Below are 16,425 nucleotides of genomic sequence, written 5' to 3' on the forward strand. Positions count from 1 at the left end.
TATGTAATCGATGCTTCTAGTATTTAATTGTAACGTTATGTACGGTATAATTTTCCCGCAAAAAAGTTATACCGCGCGTCCGGCAAATATTTCCTTGATAAATACTATCGTTTTATAGCACGTCGATCGTGGAAAATACAATGGATCGGCTGTAATACTACATAGGGTCGATAGTAATACACGTTTAACTTTATCAAATTAAGATATTTATTGATTTAAATTATAATAATAAGTAGAACAAAAGTAAAATTTGTAACCGATCATCCAGAATCGCAATTGTGACAAATATAAAAAAACATCTTGATAGGTACATTTTTCATGTGCCCAATTTTTTCATTCACTACATTGCACCGATTTCTTCGTCTGGTTTCATCGTACTGTAGGATTCCCAGCATACCAGACAATAATATTCTTTATCTTCTTCGTTATTAGATTCATTCTTTTCGTATAGATATTAAAAGAACGTTGCAATCGATCTCGGTCATACTTTCGAACGTAAATTATAAATTTTGATTAACGAGACGCGTAAAACTGTTAAATAACGATCGCTGTTACTTAGAAAAAGGCTAGATTAGAGATCAAAAAATAGAGAAAGCAACTACCTGCAAAGGAAATATTTATATCACAATTTTCAGTAAGAAAGGGTTACTTTAGGATATCGTACATCATTATAGAGAAGTTATTTTATTCGCTATATACATGTTTATGTTTAATCGCTATATACATTGTCTAACATTGATGGGTGTATTCCAAATGTTATTCCTCATTGTATATTCAAAATTTGTGTTAATATCTATCACATGTTTTGAGATATTTAACGCATTACATTTGTACAGCCCGTTACCACGGGTCGAACCAAATGCTTAACATTTTCATTACATCGCTTTAATTATAATCAACTATAATATTTATGTACACATCAGAATCTTATAAAATTACAATTATATAAAAACATTAATTATTTTCAAGTGTAAATTGTCTATGTATGTTTTTCTGTATGTATTTTTATGTGCCATGAGCGCTCAATTTCCAATTTAACATGCACAGGAATCATTATTTAAACTGAAGTATGGAAATTAAAACGCATGACCTCACGATTAATTGTGAACTCTTATGCGAATATTAAATGATGAATACGACATGACGAATATTTCTTAAAAAATTTAATGTCCACTGACATCGTCATCATTGAACATTGAACGAACTAAAATCATAAAATCATGCTTATAAGAATCTCACAAACTAATGCCTGACAACGAGTCAGCTTTGAGCTTGAGGCGAAGAACTTTCGTGTTAATGTTCTTCGTCAGTATCATCGTCGATATCCAAAGAACCGAAAATGCGAGGCCACACTTCTAGTATCTGTAAATTTTGCAACTTTTCAATCCAAACGCTCAAAAACGGTGGAACATTTGTGATATCTAAAAATGTCAAATTCTTCTACCTGAATGAAGTATGACCAGGTCCAGCCGAAACATTGAAGGAAACAGCTTGCCACAATTATCGACGACCAAAACACCAGTAAATTGGAAGTCATAGATCTAGACTCATTGTAATGTAAATTCTCAAAGTTTTTTGTCCGGGATGAATATAAGTAATCAAAGATTTCACCGATCGACATCGCTAGCCTCACACAAAGCTTTAAAAGTACTAAAACAATAAAATTATATCTGTAATATTCGAAAATCTCGATTTCCTTTAATTCGGCCAAATATAAGCTGTCAAAGAACCTAACGTAAATAGGTATTATTATCCAAAAAGCACCAAACAAATGAAGACAGTACAACCACATCTGTAGTATCTGAAAGACTTTAAAACTTCTACTCGACTGTAGAGTCTGAGCAGTGCAGAATTCTCCGGCTCGTAACGATAGTTCATACACGATTATAAATTGCAAGATATAAAAAGTTCGAAAGAGCAAGAGAGTGCATGAGAGACAGAAATCGTGCGTGACAGACAGAAATAGTGAGTGAGACAAAGAAAAGCAGAGGAAATATATTAAGGGGGGGTGGCATATTGAACGCATTCATTTAAATAATGAACTGAATAGGAAACTTGTTTCCTGACATTTATGAGATGCAGTAACATTTGATGAATACAACAAAATTTGTTTCTATTTATCTTCAGGAAAATGGTGGTACTGAGACGATCCGCCGGTGAGTCCTTTAAATTTGTCCTGCCACATTGTCCTCATTTGCATCATGACCCTACTTAAGAGGACTGGTCCCTATCACCGCGCGCGGTCGGTCGTAGGTGCAGTAAATGACATCCGAATTCTTCATGGAGTTTATCGAAAATTTACTGTTCAAAACGATTGGTAGACAATGTGACTTCGCAAATATCGCATCTTACATTCTTTATAACAGAGGAAAAAAGTAAAAATTATTTAAATTAAAATAGAAATAAAAAGAAGGAGTCGCAGCACGCGTATTAATCCGCGCTTGGTGATTGAAGACAGTCGTCCGATTGCGTAATAATCCACGCTTGGTGATAGAAGACAGTCGCAGCGCGTGGATTAATCCGCGCTTGGATGCAAATGGGCTAATGTGATATAGACCAAAAAAGTCAAAAGTCTTTGTTTTTTACATGGTAAATGTTATGCAAGCATATAATAATTCTTAGAAGCATTTATTTTCATGAAAATCAATCGAGATCTTAACCTTATGCACTTCTGTACTTTTTGGCTTTTTGATCGTATTATCGATTATTATAGATATATTATTATTATTATAGATAATTATTATTATTATTATAGATGAAACTTCAGGGAAACTACTTGCTTTCTGATTGCGATGATTTCTGAATAACTTGCAAATCTCAACATTATGAAACACCTTTTTTCTGTACATGATGTAACTATCGGTCATAGTTTACCAGATAGTAGGAAAATTCTATTAATATCACTACAGTACGTTGTACTTATGGGTCCGTGGCAGCATAAGCGTCCGTATTAATTGTCAGAAATTGAATAGAATGACCTGGTCGAAAATTGACGCTTATTTTCAGTTTATATATACAACGAGGGTGAGTCTAAGAAAAGCTCCTTGCGCAACTGTATATGAGAAACTGTAAGAAATGTCTGTTATATGTAATTCAATTAAAAATGTATATAATAAAATAAATATAAAAATATCATCGATGTATTCGTTTTTAATTGTGCACAGCACTTTTTACAGTCACGCACATACAATTGTGTAAAGAGCTTTAAGATAGCCCAACTTCCGTTTACATGTATACATTATAAACGAAAGATAGGCGGTCGGCAACCAGATTAACACGTACGCTGATAAGGACGTATAATTATAGACAAAATTCAGACGCATGGAACATCGATCATTTTTTGGGAACATTTTGGTAACTATGCTTGAGTAAAACTAAACTATACAATTACAATGTTGATTTCTACAACATATCTAAAAGTCATCGGGATCGGAAAGGAAGTAAGTTTTCTATAGTTTCACTGGATAGTTAAACTACAAAATTCGCTAAATAAACGATTATGAATAGTATGACTCAATACGTAACAAAAACTACAACTCCAACTTTTTGTGGACGAACTCGAGTCATAAGGAAAGAACAAAAATAGTTACAATTGATCAGACTAGAAAATACTAGATTAATGCATCAGATGTCAGTCTTTCGGCCACACCAAAAATTATTCCAATAAATACCGACTTGCGTTAAGTGTGCCAAAAATCATCCGATCACTGATTGTGCAATAAAAAGGTCAATAAAGGCTGATAAGGTGAAATGTTTACCACTGATCGTTCAATAAGACGTCACATCGATAATGTTAAATCTTTTAACTGCCACGATAATCACCCTGCTAGTTACATTGTAGCATTGAAAGTAATTGCACCAGAATCTCCTCAGCTTTGATAAAAGTCGCTCATATATATAATATATATGTGTGTGCCATATTCGATTAGTCACAGGTCCCCCATTACGAAGATAATCCCCCAATTTGATAATGAAGCTATTATAAAGTTATATACACAAGTAACTGGTGTTAACATTCATACGAAAATTATCTGCCAAAAACTCAGTAACGAACAAATGAATTTTCTGGAACGATAAATGGAACAATTCAACACAATGTTAGATCACACCTTACGAAACTCAGGTCCAATAAAAGCAAATATAAATGCTACTGCAAATATAAGCCCAATAAAAGTGTTACGTTTAAAGAAGCAAAAAGAATTATATCAAACATACAACAAAAGCATAAGTATAAAACAAAAAAATAAACACAATAAAAAATCAATACAAAAATAAACATAAAACACTTGACCTTCAGCTGATGACAGGAAAAATTATAAAAGAATATCCTTTTAGATAAGCCCTCTATAAGGCTGATTACAAGTATCTTCAATACAGTACTGCGATCAAAATATTTGCAAAAGCCCGGGGTTAGGTTGGGATTTGCATTTAACGACATCATATAGGCCAATCTTGTTGCTATTAATTATATAGAAAATACTAGCGAGAATAGTACTAAGTAAACTGAAATCAATCATCTCGTCTAGAAAGCTTATTATCTAATCACCAGTTTGGATTTCGTAATAAACATCCTATAATTCAATAAGCGTATAAAATTGTTGATACTATCATTACATGCTTTGAAAAAAAGTTATATTGTTCAGCCATATTCCTAGATATCGAGAAAGCATTACCGTTTAAAATAGCAATCAATTTTCCAGCTCTATCTCTAATATTACTATCTCACTAAATCTTACATATCAAATAGAAAATTCATAGCCAAATTTCGGGACAGTTACTCCAATCAATACTCAATAAATGCTGGTGTTCCACAAGACAGTGTCTTAGGATCTGTACTTTATATGGCACTTTATATGCACGATAACGTTAACACTGCCTCTCAGTTTCTGCAGCAATCCCTAGTAAGTTTGTAAACTTGGTTCTTAAAACGAAAAATAAAACTAAACGAGGAAAAATCCAGACGCATTACCTTTGCATTAAAGGAGCAAATATCTCGTACTGTATCTCTGAGTAACAAGCTGCAGTTGTAAAATATCTAGACATCTACGTAGATAGGAAATTAACGTGGAAACACCACACCCAGAAGAAAATAGGGCAGACTAAAATAAAAAGAAGAAACATGAACTATTTAACGAGAAGGAATTTAAAACTGAACTCAAAGAATTAACTTTTGTTATACAAGACCATCATTAAAACTATCTGAATCTTTGGAATCGAACTTCGATGTACAGTTAGCATGAGCAACATTAAAAAAATAGGAGCTTTACAATCAATAATCCTCCTTACGCTCGTTAATGCTCTCTGGTACATTAAAAACTAGGATCTTAGAATAGAATCAGTCGATAGTACAATAACGGTTTTTGCTATGAGATACACAAAGGAATTAGAAAACTGTCTAAGTCTACTAACAAACAACTTATGTTGTGCCTTTATCCCGACAAAAAGGAATTAGAAAACCGCTTAAATCTACTAGCAAACAACTTATATTTTACATTTGTCCCAAGGGGATTGAGTAAGAAACATCCCAATGATCTGCTTAACTAAAGCATTTAATAATCTACGAACAAATGTATTTATGTAACTGCAAGGCACGAACTACTGGGAATATGCCTACAGGCTATTGTTCCAACTCGTTATACCAATTTACCGAATGTTCTCATGAACAAATTGTGAATTATCTCGAAGAAACTAAAAAAAATCTTCATTTGTGCTTTTTCTGTCCATTTTGCGAGATCCGTATTTCCTGACGTTTCTAAAAACTTTATTTCCTGCTTTGTCTAGATTTAATATTGTAATAAATTGTTACTAATCATCGATAGTTTTCTCGCTACTTGCTAATCTTGGGTTCTGAATATTTCTATACATGCGTACACAATTTTGTTAATTCTTTTCAGGATAGTACCTGAGCGTGGATATTTAGCAAGTATACGGGGAAAAACTACTTTCTGGACAATTTCGCACATTTTTTGAAATCAACAAAAAACAAGACTTATTTTGGAAATGCTGAAAAACATAATTAGAATCATTAAATTTGGGGTTTTTGTTACGTTAACAATTTCTTAACGACCAAACATACAGTCGTTATAAAAAGTATTTGTACACCGAGGAAAACCCATTTTTCGTGATTTTCCATTTTGCGACAATTTAAGCTATTAAATCACAATAGTTATAATGTACAAAACGTCGACATAAAAACGTGTTGTATCGGTTAATAACGGGAAACGTTCGCTTTGTATTGGAACAAAACACGGAGTGCAGTTTCTGCAAAATAATTAATATTCTACTAATCATTCTTTCTCTTAATGTCGAAGCACAGTATAAACTTCATTTCAGAAGAAATATGGTTAAATCCATCGAATGTTGTTCTTTTTCTAGCTGACTAAAATATTAAAACTTAATCTTCTCAATAAATCTGTTTTTTTCTTCTTTACTTTTCGTACAGTTCGATCGATAAAAAAAAGAGTACACCGTATTTTCACTCAATTTTTTATTTATTTTTATTACTACATATATATTCCGTTTTTTTTTTTTTTTTTGAAAATATCTACGATTTGTTTCACCGTGCGGCGCGGTGCGGGGCCGCTTCGAAGAGAAGAGGACTTCAAGCTGTTCCATCGGGAGTGAGCGAGCGAGCGAGACGGGTCGTCCCACGACGGGGCGGCTCGTGGTGGGGTGTCAGCCGCGGCTTATCTGGCGACTTTATGTATATTACGATGCCCAAGGCAGGAACACGAGCAGTTCACTGCTGGCTAACTGGTCGGAGAAGTCGGCAAAGCTGAGTCTGAGCGCGACGGCCCGGTTCATCGAGAGAAACGTGTTCGAGAGCTAACGACACTGAATTAAGACTTCTGACACACGTACGCGCACATATATACTACAAATACACTGACATCGATATATAAATATATACACACACGTACAGATATATATATATATACATTGTATATATTTATGTAAACGTATATACATACATAAAAAAGAGAGAAACATCAACCGTTGGCGAACCAACCGAATAATTACGGATACATACGCGCGTGCATACCGGTCAGGTGCGCGAAAACATAACCGTAGTGGAAGCTCGGGGCGGTCCAGAGTTTGGCAAACTGATCGAGCCGTTATCGGTACTTCTCAGTGATCACTACGATCCAGGATGATCGTCCTCGCGTGGTCCTTGTTTGTGCTGGTTTCGTTACTCGTCGCCACCAATCAGGCGTTTCTGGCTGCTCCCGTATCAGGTATTGACAAGTGATCATTTTCTCTTCTTCTTGTATGTTAATTAATTCTCTTCTTTTCTCTTCTTTTATACTCTGTCTCGTATTATTTTATTTTGAACGAGAACTGAAAACGTTGCGTGAAATCGTTATGAATACCGTAACGAATATATGTGAAAAAATATTTGTTGCTCGGTATGAATTACCGTTTGTCGATTTAAAAAGTTAAATACGATATGTGTAAAATAGTGTGGGATGTGAGTAAATATATTCGATATAAATTACGTATCGATACGAAAAGTACAGTATATATGTATAAAACAGTGTAAAGGAAATACATATAGACATACGTGAGTAAATATTAGTCATTCGGTATAAAATAAAATTTTGGATGTATTGGTAAAATGGTATTTTTTCGAATTCTCCTTCGGAAAGTAGTTAAAGTGTCGGACGATAAAGTCGACGTCCTCACGTGGCGTCTCCGGTTGAATTTCCGCGTTGTGTTGGCGAATAATTGCCGCACACGTTTTCGTCCTTGTATGCACGAAAGACGCGAGAAATTGTTTCGATGGAAATTTCGAGTAAATGGCGTGACTTTCTCGCATGTTTGATAAGACTGGTGAGTGTAAACTGTAAACAGTGATCAGCTATGCCTAAGGTTGTTTAAGTTTAAACCGGACGGACGCACGCGGATTTGTATGGTTTCGTGAATGAATCGCGGCTACGATTTCGTGATACACGGTCCTATTAATGCTTCCATGTATCATCGTTCGAATTCACGCATCGTTCAATTATTGATCACAGTGAAGTTGAGGCAGCGTAGCTTTATACACTTACGTGGGATACTGGTTCGTAATTGATTCGTGTTTTGATATTTGAATGTTATATTTGGTAGCTAATACTTTATGTAAATAGGTCATTTATGTAACCTTCAAGTCATGTGGAGGTATAGAGAATTCATACGTCGACTGTCGACCGAATTTTGTACGCCTTACTTTACACATAGTCGATATGCTATCACTTATGTCAGTACGATAGAATATGTATATGTACGTAGTTCGTAAAGTGATTGCAATTGCTTAAGCGCTTTATGGAGCGTTTGACAATTTTACGAATGTTTTTACACATTTAAATTTCTTTGTTTACCGATTATATTTTAATGGTAAACGCGTTGACAGATACACCATATAATTAGTTTATACAACTATCTTTATATCTTTATGTCTATGAAAAAACGTATTATTTTAGCAGTTTTCATTGCCATTTATTGCACACACCTGCGAGCATGTATACACTCGAAAGTATTTAGATCTAAATTTCATAGGCTGAAGTAGCAAAGCACAGAGTGACTACGAATTAATTTAGCTAGACGCGTACTGTAATAGAGCCACAGAACTTATACTAAGTTACTCCGGTCATAGTATCAGGTATAGGTTTATTATATATTTAGACGTCGTTTCAAAATTAATTGGAAATTGCGCTATACTTATTGGTTATGAGAGTCAGTTGCCACTATTTGCCCTCTTAAAACTGCCAAACACATTTTTTTGGAGTTAGTACGTTTAAAGGTTCCTACTGTCGCCTAAGTTTTAGGACACTGAACAATATCGTTTCTTCTGCCAAGAAAGCATACGATTTTCCAATTATTAGGGGATTATGCAAAGTTCCAATACTTTTATCTTTAATAAACTATTACAATTATCTTTTCAATAATGGTAAGATAAAGCGTTTACATTAAAAGGAAGAATTACGCTTGTTCGTGCACGTTTAAAGAAGTAGCCGTACTAGAATTTTATACTTCTTATTCTGTTTTATAATACTTAATCGATATTATGAAGACGACAATTTGGATTAAAAAATTGTATTATTTGATCGTAGATTATTTCATTTCAGTTCGTGTTATATCACGTAAAATATAAAATGTATAAATTATAATGATCGTCTATAACTCACGATACCGGTATGACGTTCCTTAAACTGTACCTTCTTATAGTCGAGTCGTTTGATTTCTCTCTCACAAAAGTCCCGTTAATTTCTAAGGTATCAGCAACGTGATTCGAAATAATTGAAATAATCAAAGAACACAGAATTCGATGATGTAAATGACTGGAAAAATAATTTCGAATGGAATTTGGCGTTAACACAACGTTAGTCCTTAATAATCTAAAAAAAGAAATTCATTCTCTAATGGCATTTCACATGTTTAATCTGGTTTTATCCATCAAACGGATTGTTTTAACTTCCACGAATCGTCAGCTAGGAGGAAATAGTTAGGTAAGAATTTAATTTAAGACCGGTTAATATTTCCGACAAGTTCGTCACGCATTACTATTGATCTTTGTACAAATTCACCGATTATTCTCGTTTATAGGAGTTTCTTATTTAGAAATTGTACATAGAACTCAATCTTACATCACATTATTATCGATTTATTTTCACTTGTTAATTCCCATTATTTAACTATGAAGCATAGAGTTATGCTTTGTTCGAACTTCTTTATTTCATCTTGTAATCTTGTAATTTTTATTTTTCATTAGATTGGAAAATTTCGTCGTTAGATTTTTACTTTTACAAATCTATTTATTCAGGTAATACGATCCTTACAATTTTGTTTAATCGAATAAAAATTACGACTTCCTTGTTTTTTATCTAGATGCAATCTTTGTACAATTTTTTCATCAAGAAATATCGAATAAGTATTGTGTATTAGATCGTGAAAGCACTAAAAGAATATTTTAATAACAGTAGTTATTACGTTGAAGACTAATCAATATTTAATTTACTTAAAATAATTGAACTTTTCCTTTCGAAAAGAAAAAGAAAGTAGAAAAGGAAAACAAATAAAAAGCGATTTTCCTATAAATCTGATATCTTCATAGATATCGCCCTTATTTCTCAGGCAGTGTTTATAGCATAGTTTGTTTATAACGTTCGATCTTACGAACCGACACAATTAAAAACTAATTAGCCAGAGACTCGAATTATGAAGCTCCTTCGCATTGATCGATGCCAGTACATACGTATACTACTGACGTTCGATCGCTATTTCTAGCAAGGTTTATTCGATAAAAGAGACATCCACCAATGATCTCATTCGATCTCTATGTTTATGGATGTCATTACAAAAACGTCATCCCTTAATTTCTGGTCCAGTATAATTCGTATTAGTCATCTAACAAGTTATTTCTTACTCACTCTTACTACTCACACAGCAAGAGAAAGTTTGGAAAATTCAGTTAGCAGATATAATTTGAAAATTTGTTAATTCTCTTGCCTTGCATGTATTTAAAATTCTAAAAATTCTTCTCTTTCGGATAACACAAAAATTCCTCTAAGCCTGTTCTTTTTCTTTTTTGTGCAATTTAAAATTTCGAAAATCCTCCTAATTCCTAATGGAATTTACAAATTCTAAAAACACGTCTTCTTTATACATCCTCTATTTACTAAGAAAATTATTGTCAATGCATCCTCGTGCCAGTAAAATTGTCTTTTTACTTGATTCTGGAGCTGAATGTACGTGTTTTCATTTTCTCAACAATTTTTGATATTATTATATTGCTATATTATAATATATTGCTCATCATAGTACTAAAATAGCGAGGATATATGAATATTTGTCTTAATAATTATGCTCTTGTCCTCCACAAGATTTTAGCTTATCAACCATTTTTAAAAGAAGTGATTTCTAAATTTTGTTCATTTTCAATTACAATTTAACGTTAAAATTCTCCCGCTTATTGATTATAACAAAAAATGGACAAAAATATACTTATCATATCTTGTAATCTTCAATTATTAGCAAGCTTTATATTACCTAGGGCTTAAAGTAATAGTTGATTATCTGTAGCAATTTTTATCAAGATACAAGTAAAATATACATATACCTATAGGCGATATCAAAGAAAAGAAACTCTCATACTTGTATGTGTTAAAATGAAAGAATTTCTGTCTTTGGCTACGTGATTTTCGTGATCACACCGCACGAGATTACACGGTCTGCGTTTTCATTGTACTTCATACACGATCGTTATCACTTTCGAGATATTTTCGATGACCAGGATGATGAGATCGAAGTAAAACTGCAAAAAATACGCGGCTTAATTTTTAATGGATCGCTCGAGTAATCGGTTACATCGCAATCGCTAATGATCACGAGTACGGTCGAGTGCTTTCTTATTATCGATCGTAGAACTTGAACATTTAGAATCTTCGTAATTAGCTTTCATATATTTCATTATATTTACGATTGGATCAGGAAAGGTTTGGTTTTGATAAAAATTTGCTTAAATCAGACTAATAAATAGGGATTGATAATTAATAATATCAGTAGATTCATTGGTGGTAATAGGAAGATAATAGATTTATCTTTTAACAAAATTCCTGTATTTCAATTAACAAGCTTCGTTATATCTTTTATCTTTGGTATTATTATTTTCGCTCTATCTTTTTAACAAAGTTTTGATACTTTAATTTAAGCCATTATTTTTTTATCTTTCAATATTTTTTTCTTATGATAATCGTAATCAGTTATTTGTTTAAAAATATTTTTTTGTCCCTCGTTTCGTTTTATCGATAAATAAAGTTAGTTGCAACTATAAATATGTACATATTGGACTGAAAGAAATACACAGGTTCTCCTCAAATGTGTACAAGATTTGAAATATTTATTACCAGTGCTATTGGAATAGAAAACTGATAAAGTGTATATATATATATTTATGTATGCGTATGATATACATATATGATTATAACAAGTTTCCTATTTTCGAGGGGTGTCTCATTCGAAGACGCATAATTTCGCTGAAACAATACATTTCTTTTCACGGAATTTCTCCTCTATTTGGATGGATTTACTTTCAAGTACAACACGTGATTCGATTTCTTGAGAACCTGGCTTTTCTTGCACGCAGGTACGTTCGAAGAAACCAATCATATCGATCATACTTGTTTTTAGATCGCATGATAAAGCGATGGTCAAGAATAAATCCCTTCTCGACATATGCATGTGAATCAGAAATCTTTGATGTAATAACTCTTTTATACAATGACCTTTGAATTTTTCATAACAAATGTTCGATATACAAGCTTTCGATAAACAGAAGTTTTCGATTGTCGATGTGAGTAGTCAGAATGAAAATTAACATTAAAGTAAAGGTAATTTAAATCGATATATTAAAAGAATTGGGACACGGAGATAGGAGAATGAACAATAAATAAGAATTCAAATTATTATTTATCCCTTCAGAAACATTGGCTACAGAAAGATTTATTAGGCTTCCAATATTCGAAGGAAGGAATAAAGATGTTGGTTTACAGACGATCCGTAAACTGTCAGTCAAACAGAAAAATAGAAGCGTACGAATCCATGAAAAGAAATATCACGCGTTTCTTGAGCTTCTATTGAAAAATGCGTAAGTTAAAAGCATATTGCGGCTTGCAATTGTATTACAGAAAAATACAAAGAATGGAACGAAAAGTGAAAATTTCGATACACGTAATCTAAAGTTACGAGTTTCCATTGTTTTAAGACTTGACGAGTCTTCTTCTATTTTTTAATGTCATTTTTAATGTCTGTGTTACTGCTGTAAGAAAAATGTCTTCCTCTAATTGTTGCTTTTTTTTGGGAAGACCAAGTTGCTTTGGGAAACAATGAGAAAAATGAAGAAATGTTACGAATTACGTAGTAGGCAGTTTGCGCATCATAAATTTTAACCGCAAAATCCGGACGTTCCTTAAAATACGAGGAGTGTTTTAACATACTTCCGAAACTTTTCACTGAAGGATCAGCAATTTAAGAAAATAAACGGAACGTTTTTACGGAGAAACGAAGAAAAAATCCGTATGCGAGATGTTCTCCCTAACTTTCTGTTTGATTTTTATCAATTTACCATTAAAATAAAAATATTTCCTCCATTGGCGATCTCAAACCTTTAAACCATTATCCTTTATCTTTTTCATTTTATTAGTATCGATTTTTCTTTAACATTAGAAGCTGTTGTAAATTTCACTAATTCTAATCAATTCGAATTGCTGATATCTATCCAAATTTTCTACACAATTTTTATTCGTCGTTAGCTTTCTATAAAAAATGTCTTTTCGTTAACAATTTCAGATTCGTCCAATATAAATCTTTAGTTTTTACTTGTTCTATTTCGTTAGTTGTATATTTTTCGAGTGCCTCTAAGAGACTTATTAAATTGTTGCAAATTTTATTAATCATTATCATTAAATAGGAAGTAATTCGATGTCTTCAGGTCGGAGAGTTTTTATTTTCGAAAACTACTAAGCCAGTTACTAAATCAATAAAAAAGAAATCCTAGGTGTATAATGGAAAAATAGGGAACAAAAGTACAATATTAGGTTTTATCGCTTTCGCGTATGCAGTATACTCGACCACACGCGTTATTCCGCGATCCACTTCACAATACACTCGACAAGCAAAGAACGTTCCCACTGCGCAAACACAAGTGTCAAGAGCTAGCAGAATCAAAGTACACTTCGGCGGAATTTGTGTGCCGGAAAGTGAAAAGGAACGTCAGTGGACAGAAACTTGTGCGCTTTAAAAATCACGTGTCTGGTCGTCACGGGGCAACGGGTTCAACGTTTGACCCCGAATCACGTTACACACTTAATTTCCTTTTTCTACGAGAACGATCATACAGACCTCCAAAAAATAGGAGCAAAGAAAGCAGATAATAGGTGGGAGAGCTGAAGAAGTACAATTTATGAGTTAGTGGAAATTAACGATTCGAATTAAAAAAGAGGGAAAAAAGAAAACAACTTGAGAGAAAGACGAGAAAGGCAAAAAACAGTGTAATTTATGGGTTGCAGAAAATTAAGATTTGGAGTAAAAAAGAGGCTTTCAAATATTCAAGAGTGTTAAAATCACCCTCATTACGAATAATTAATAAAGTTTATCGCTGCGAACATTAGTCCACTATGAACTCGTAACATGTTTCAGAAAGGACAATTATTTCGATTGATTTTGTATCGATCTTTGTTGGTTTGCTCAAATTACTAAAAATTAAATACCAATAAAAACCAATCGTTACCAATTAACGCAATAATAATTACCAATTAGATTCCCAAATGATCGCACGAACGCCACAGGGTTGGCCCAGGTCGTTCTCCAACGTATATGAGCCGAGATTGAATATCCCCAACAGATATTAATAAAATATAGAAAATTGTATATCTTTTTGTCGTTTCTCGTTGTTCCATATTCGTCAGAAATACAGTATTACAAAATTTAAGGAAAAGATATCTGAAGGAATATAAACTTGAGGAGTGAGCAGAACAGGGTCAAAGGATGCAGTGACGCAAAGGTTGATAGACACATTAAACGGGAGACAAAACGACGAGAGGCGGAATGAATTTGATTTTACACACGTTAATTACACGTGCACCAACGTTGGGCCGAGTGGTAGTTAAATACCCTGGCCCGATCGATTCGTTTACCTTAATTGTCGCCGGTTATCCGTTAACGAGCCTGTCGTTTTCTGTCAGCCCTATTGGCAGCTTGCCAGTGGCCCTTTTAAACCCGCCAGCAGGCCTCGTCGATTGGATATTGTGGTGAACTGCTGCAGCTGCAGAAAAGACTTGCATGTGCGCACTTGCATGCCTAAGGCGGGTCCAGCTTGGCCTATGTATCGGGGGCAAAAACAATAAATATCGTAGTCATCGAGGAGTGACGAGTGGAGAAAGGATAAGCAAAGAGAGGGATGTGATTTCGGCACCTTTGAACCTTTTTTGCAACTTTGTTTAAAATTCAGAATGAAGGGAGAAAGGAGAGAGAGAGAGAGAGAGAGCGAGGGGGAGAGAGAATGAGCGTGAAGATTTGTTTGTTTTTACCAAGGTAATAGCAAACTGGGAATCGTAATTGCTTGCCACTTTATTGCTATTTTTTCTGAATAAGTTTAGTACTACTATATGTATATTGACTTAATGGTGTTAATTAATTTCTTCTATTTTTCATGACTCGTGATTGTACTCGCCACCTTGTTACTATTTTTTGTGAATGAGTTCAATTATTATTATTTTGTATATATCGAAGTGCTAATCAAGATATTTTTATCGTTTAGAAATTAATTTTTCATACGTAGACAAAATACTTATTTGTATGTTCATTGCTATATGTATATCGATGTTCATTTATTGTACACTTGATAATGTATTAACATTGAAAATTGTATATTATTGTATGAAACGCTTATTATTTTGCAAAAGTTTTATACATTAATCTGATTCAAGCAGAACAAGGTAACAGTTATTTTAAACATTTTTGAGGAAAAGGTGATTTAATAAAAATTAAATTTTATTTAGATGGCAGCCAATTATCAATAAATCTCAAAGAAATTTCTCAAAAGTTGATATAAAGAACTGAAAAAACTAAAGAATATTAATGTTTAATTGTTCTGATTGCGAACAAACATTTAGTTATAAAACTTATCTATTTTATTAAGCAAAACACCGATATGAAAATATATGAAACAAAGAATAAGATAAAAGATACTGTAGTACGATATTTTTATTACCTCTCGTAACAATATTGTAATACAATATCTTTTATCCTGTTCTTTGTTTCATATATTTTCATACCGTTTTTTTTTTCTTAATAAATATATACGTTTTATAATTAATTCTTCTACGTTATCAATAATTATGTATCTACTAATTATAAATTATGTTAATAGCAATCAACAATAGTCGAACGTAACCAGAAAATATGGTTACCGTTGATAATGGTTATCGGTAACCAAAATTAAATTTCCATTATCGATAATAATTATTCGTAATCAAACTAAAATTCCCGTCATCGATAATGATTACCGGTAATCAAAAGGATTTTAATTATTTATAATCATTATTCATAACCAAAATTTTTCTTAATTCAAAATATTAACTCTTATGCCGTAGAATTTAGAATTTAGTTTTAGAATTTGTAACAGTTACAGCAGATAAAATTTATAGCGGTGTGATATCTGAATTCAAGTCAATTTCGACATAGTCGTAACATCAAACCATATACTGTAACGTGAGATCCACAATAGTGGATACAGAAAGTAAAACTTCAGGTTAAGAAACCTAAGATGCTTCTTGACATCTCTCCTTGACACTTCTTCTTCTTCGAATTTTATTGAATATTTTTATTTTTCTGAATCCCATATTCAGATAAAAATTAACAATTTTAATAATCATGTCGTGATATTGGGCC

General features: G+C 32.9%; 1 protein-coding gene and 1 long non-coding RNA gene across 4 annotated transcripts in view; one reads left to right on the forward strand and one right to left on the reverse strand.

The window, feature by feature from the left end:
• Window positions 1-655: 655 nt before the first annotated feature.
• Window positions 656-16,425, reverse strand: part of LOC117165774 (uncharacterized) — a 28,445-nt gene continuing 12,675 nt past the window's right edge. The window contains exons 2-5 of one of the 2 annotated variants that reach the window (XR_013058048.1): window positions 14,670-14,853; window positions 4,970-5,099; window positions 1,445-1,650; window positions 656-1,362 (exon numbers count right to left, since the gene is read on the reverse strand). This is a non-coding gene — a long non-coding RNA (uncharacterized LOC117165774). The remainder of the gene's footprint in view (window positions 1,363-1,444; window positions 1,651-4,969; window positions 5,100-14,669; window positions 14,854-16,425) is intronic. The other variant, XR_013058047.1, reaches the window with a different exon arrangement.
• Window positions 6,491-16,425, forward strand: part of LOC117165773 (uncharacterized) — a 34,188-nt gene continuing 24,253 nt past the window's right edge. Inside the window, exon 1 of one of the 2 annotated variants that reach the window (XM_033349140.2) lies at window positions 6,491-7,235. In XM_033349140.2, the coding sequence (XP_033205031.1) occupies window positions 7,151-7,235 (85 nt within the window). In that variant the 5' untranslated portion in view covers window positions 6,491-7,150. The remainder of the gene's footprint in view (window positions 7,236-16,425) is intronic. The other variant, XM_033349141.2, reaches the window with a different exon arrangement.

The sequence above is a fragment of the Bombus vancouverensis genome, chromosome 3 (genome assembly GCF_051014615.1).
Source record: "Bombus vancouverensis nearcticus chromosome 3, iyBomVanc1_principal, whole genome shotgun sequence".
NCBI lineage: Eukaryota > Metazoa > Arthropoda > Insecta > Hymenoptera > Apidae > Bombus > Bombus vancouverensis.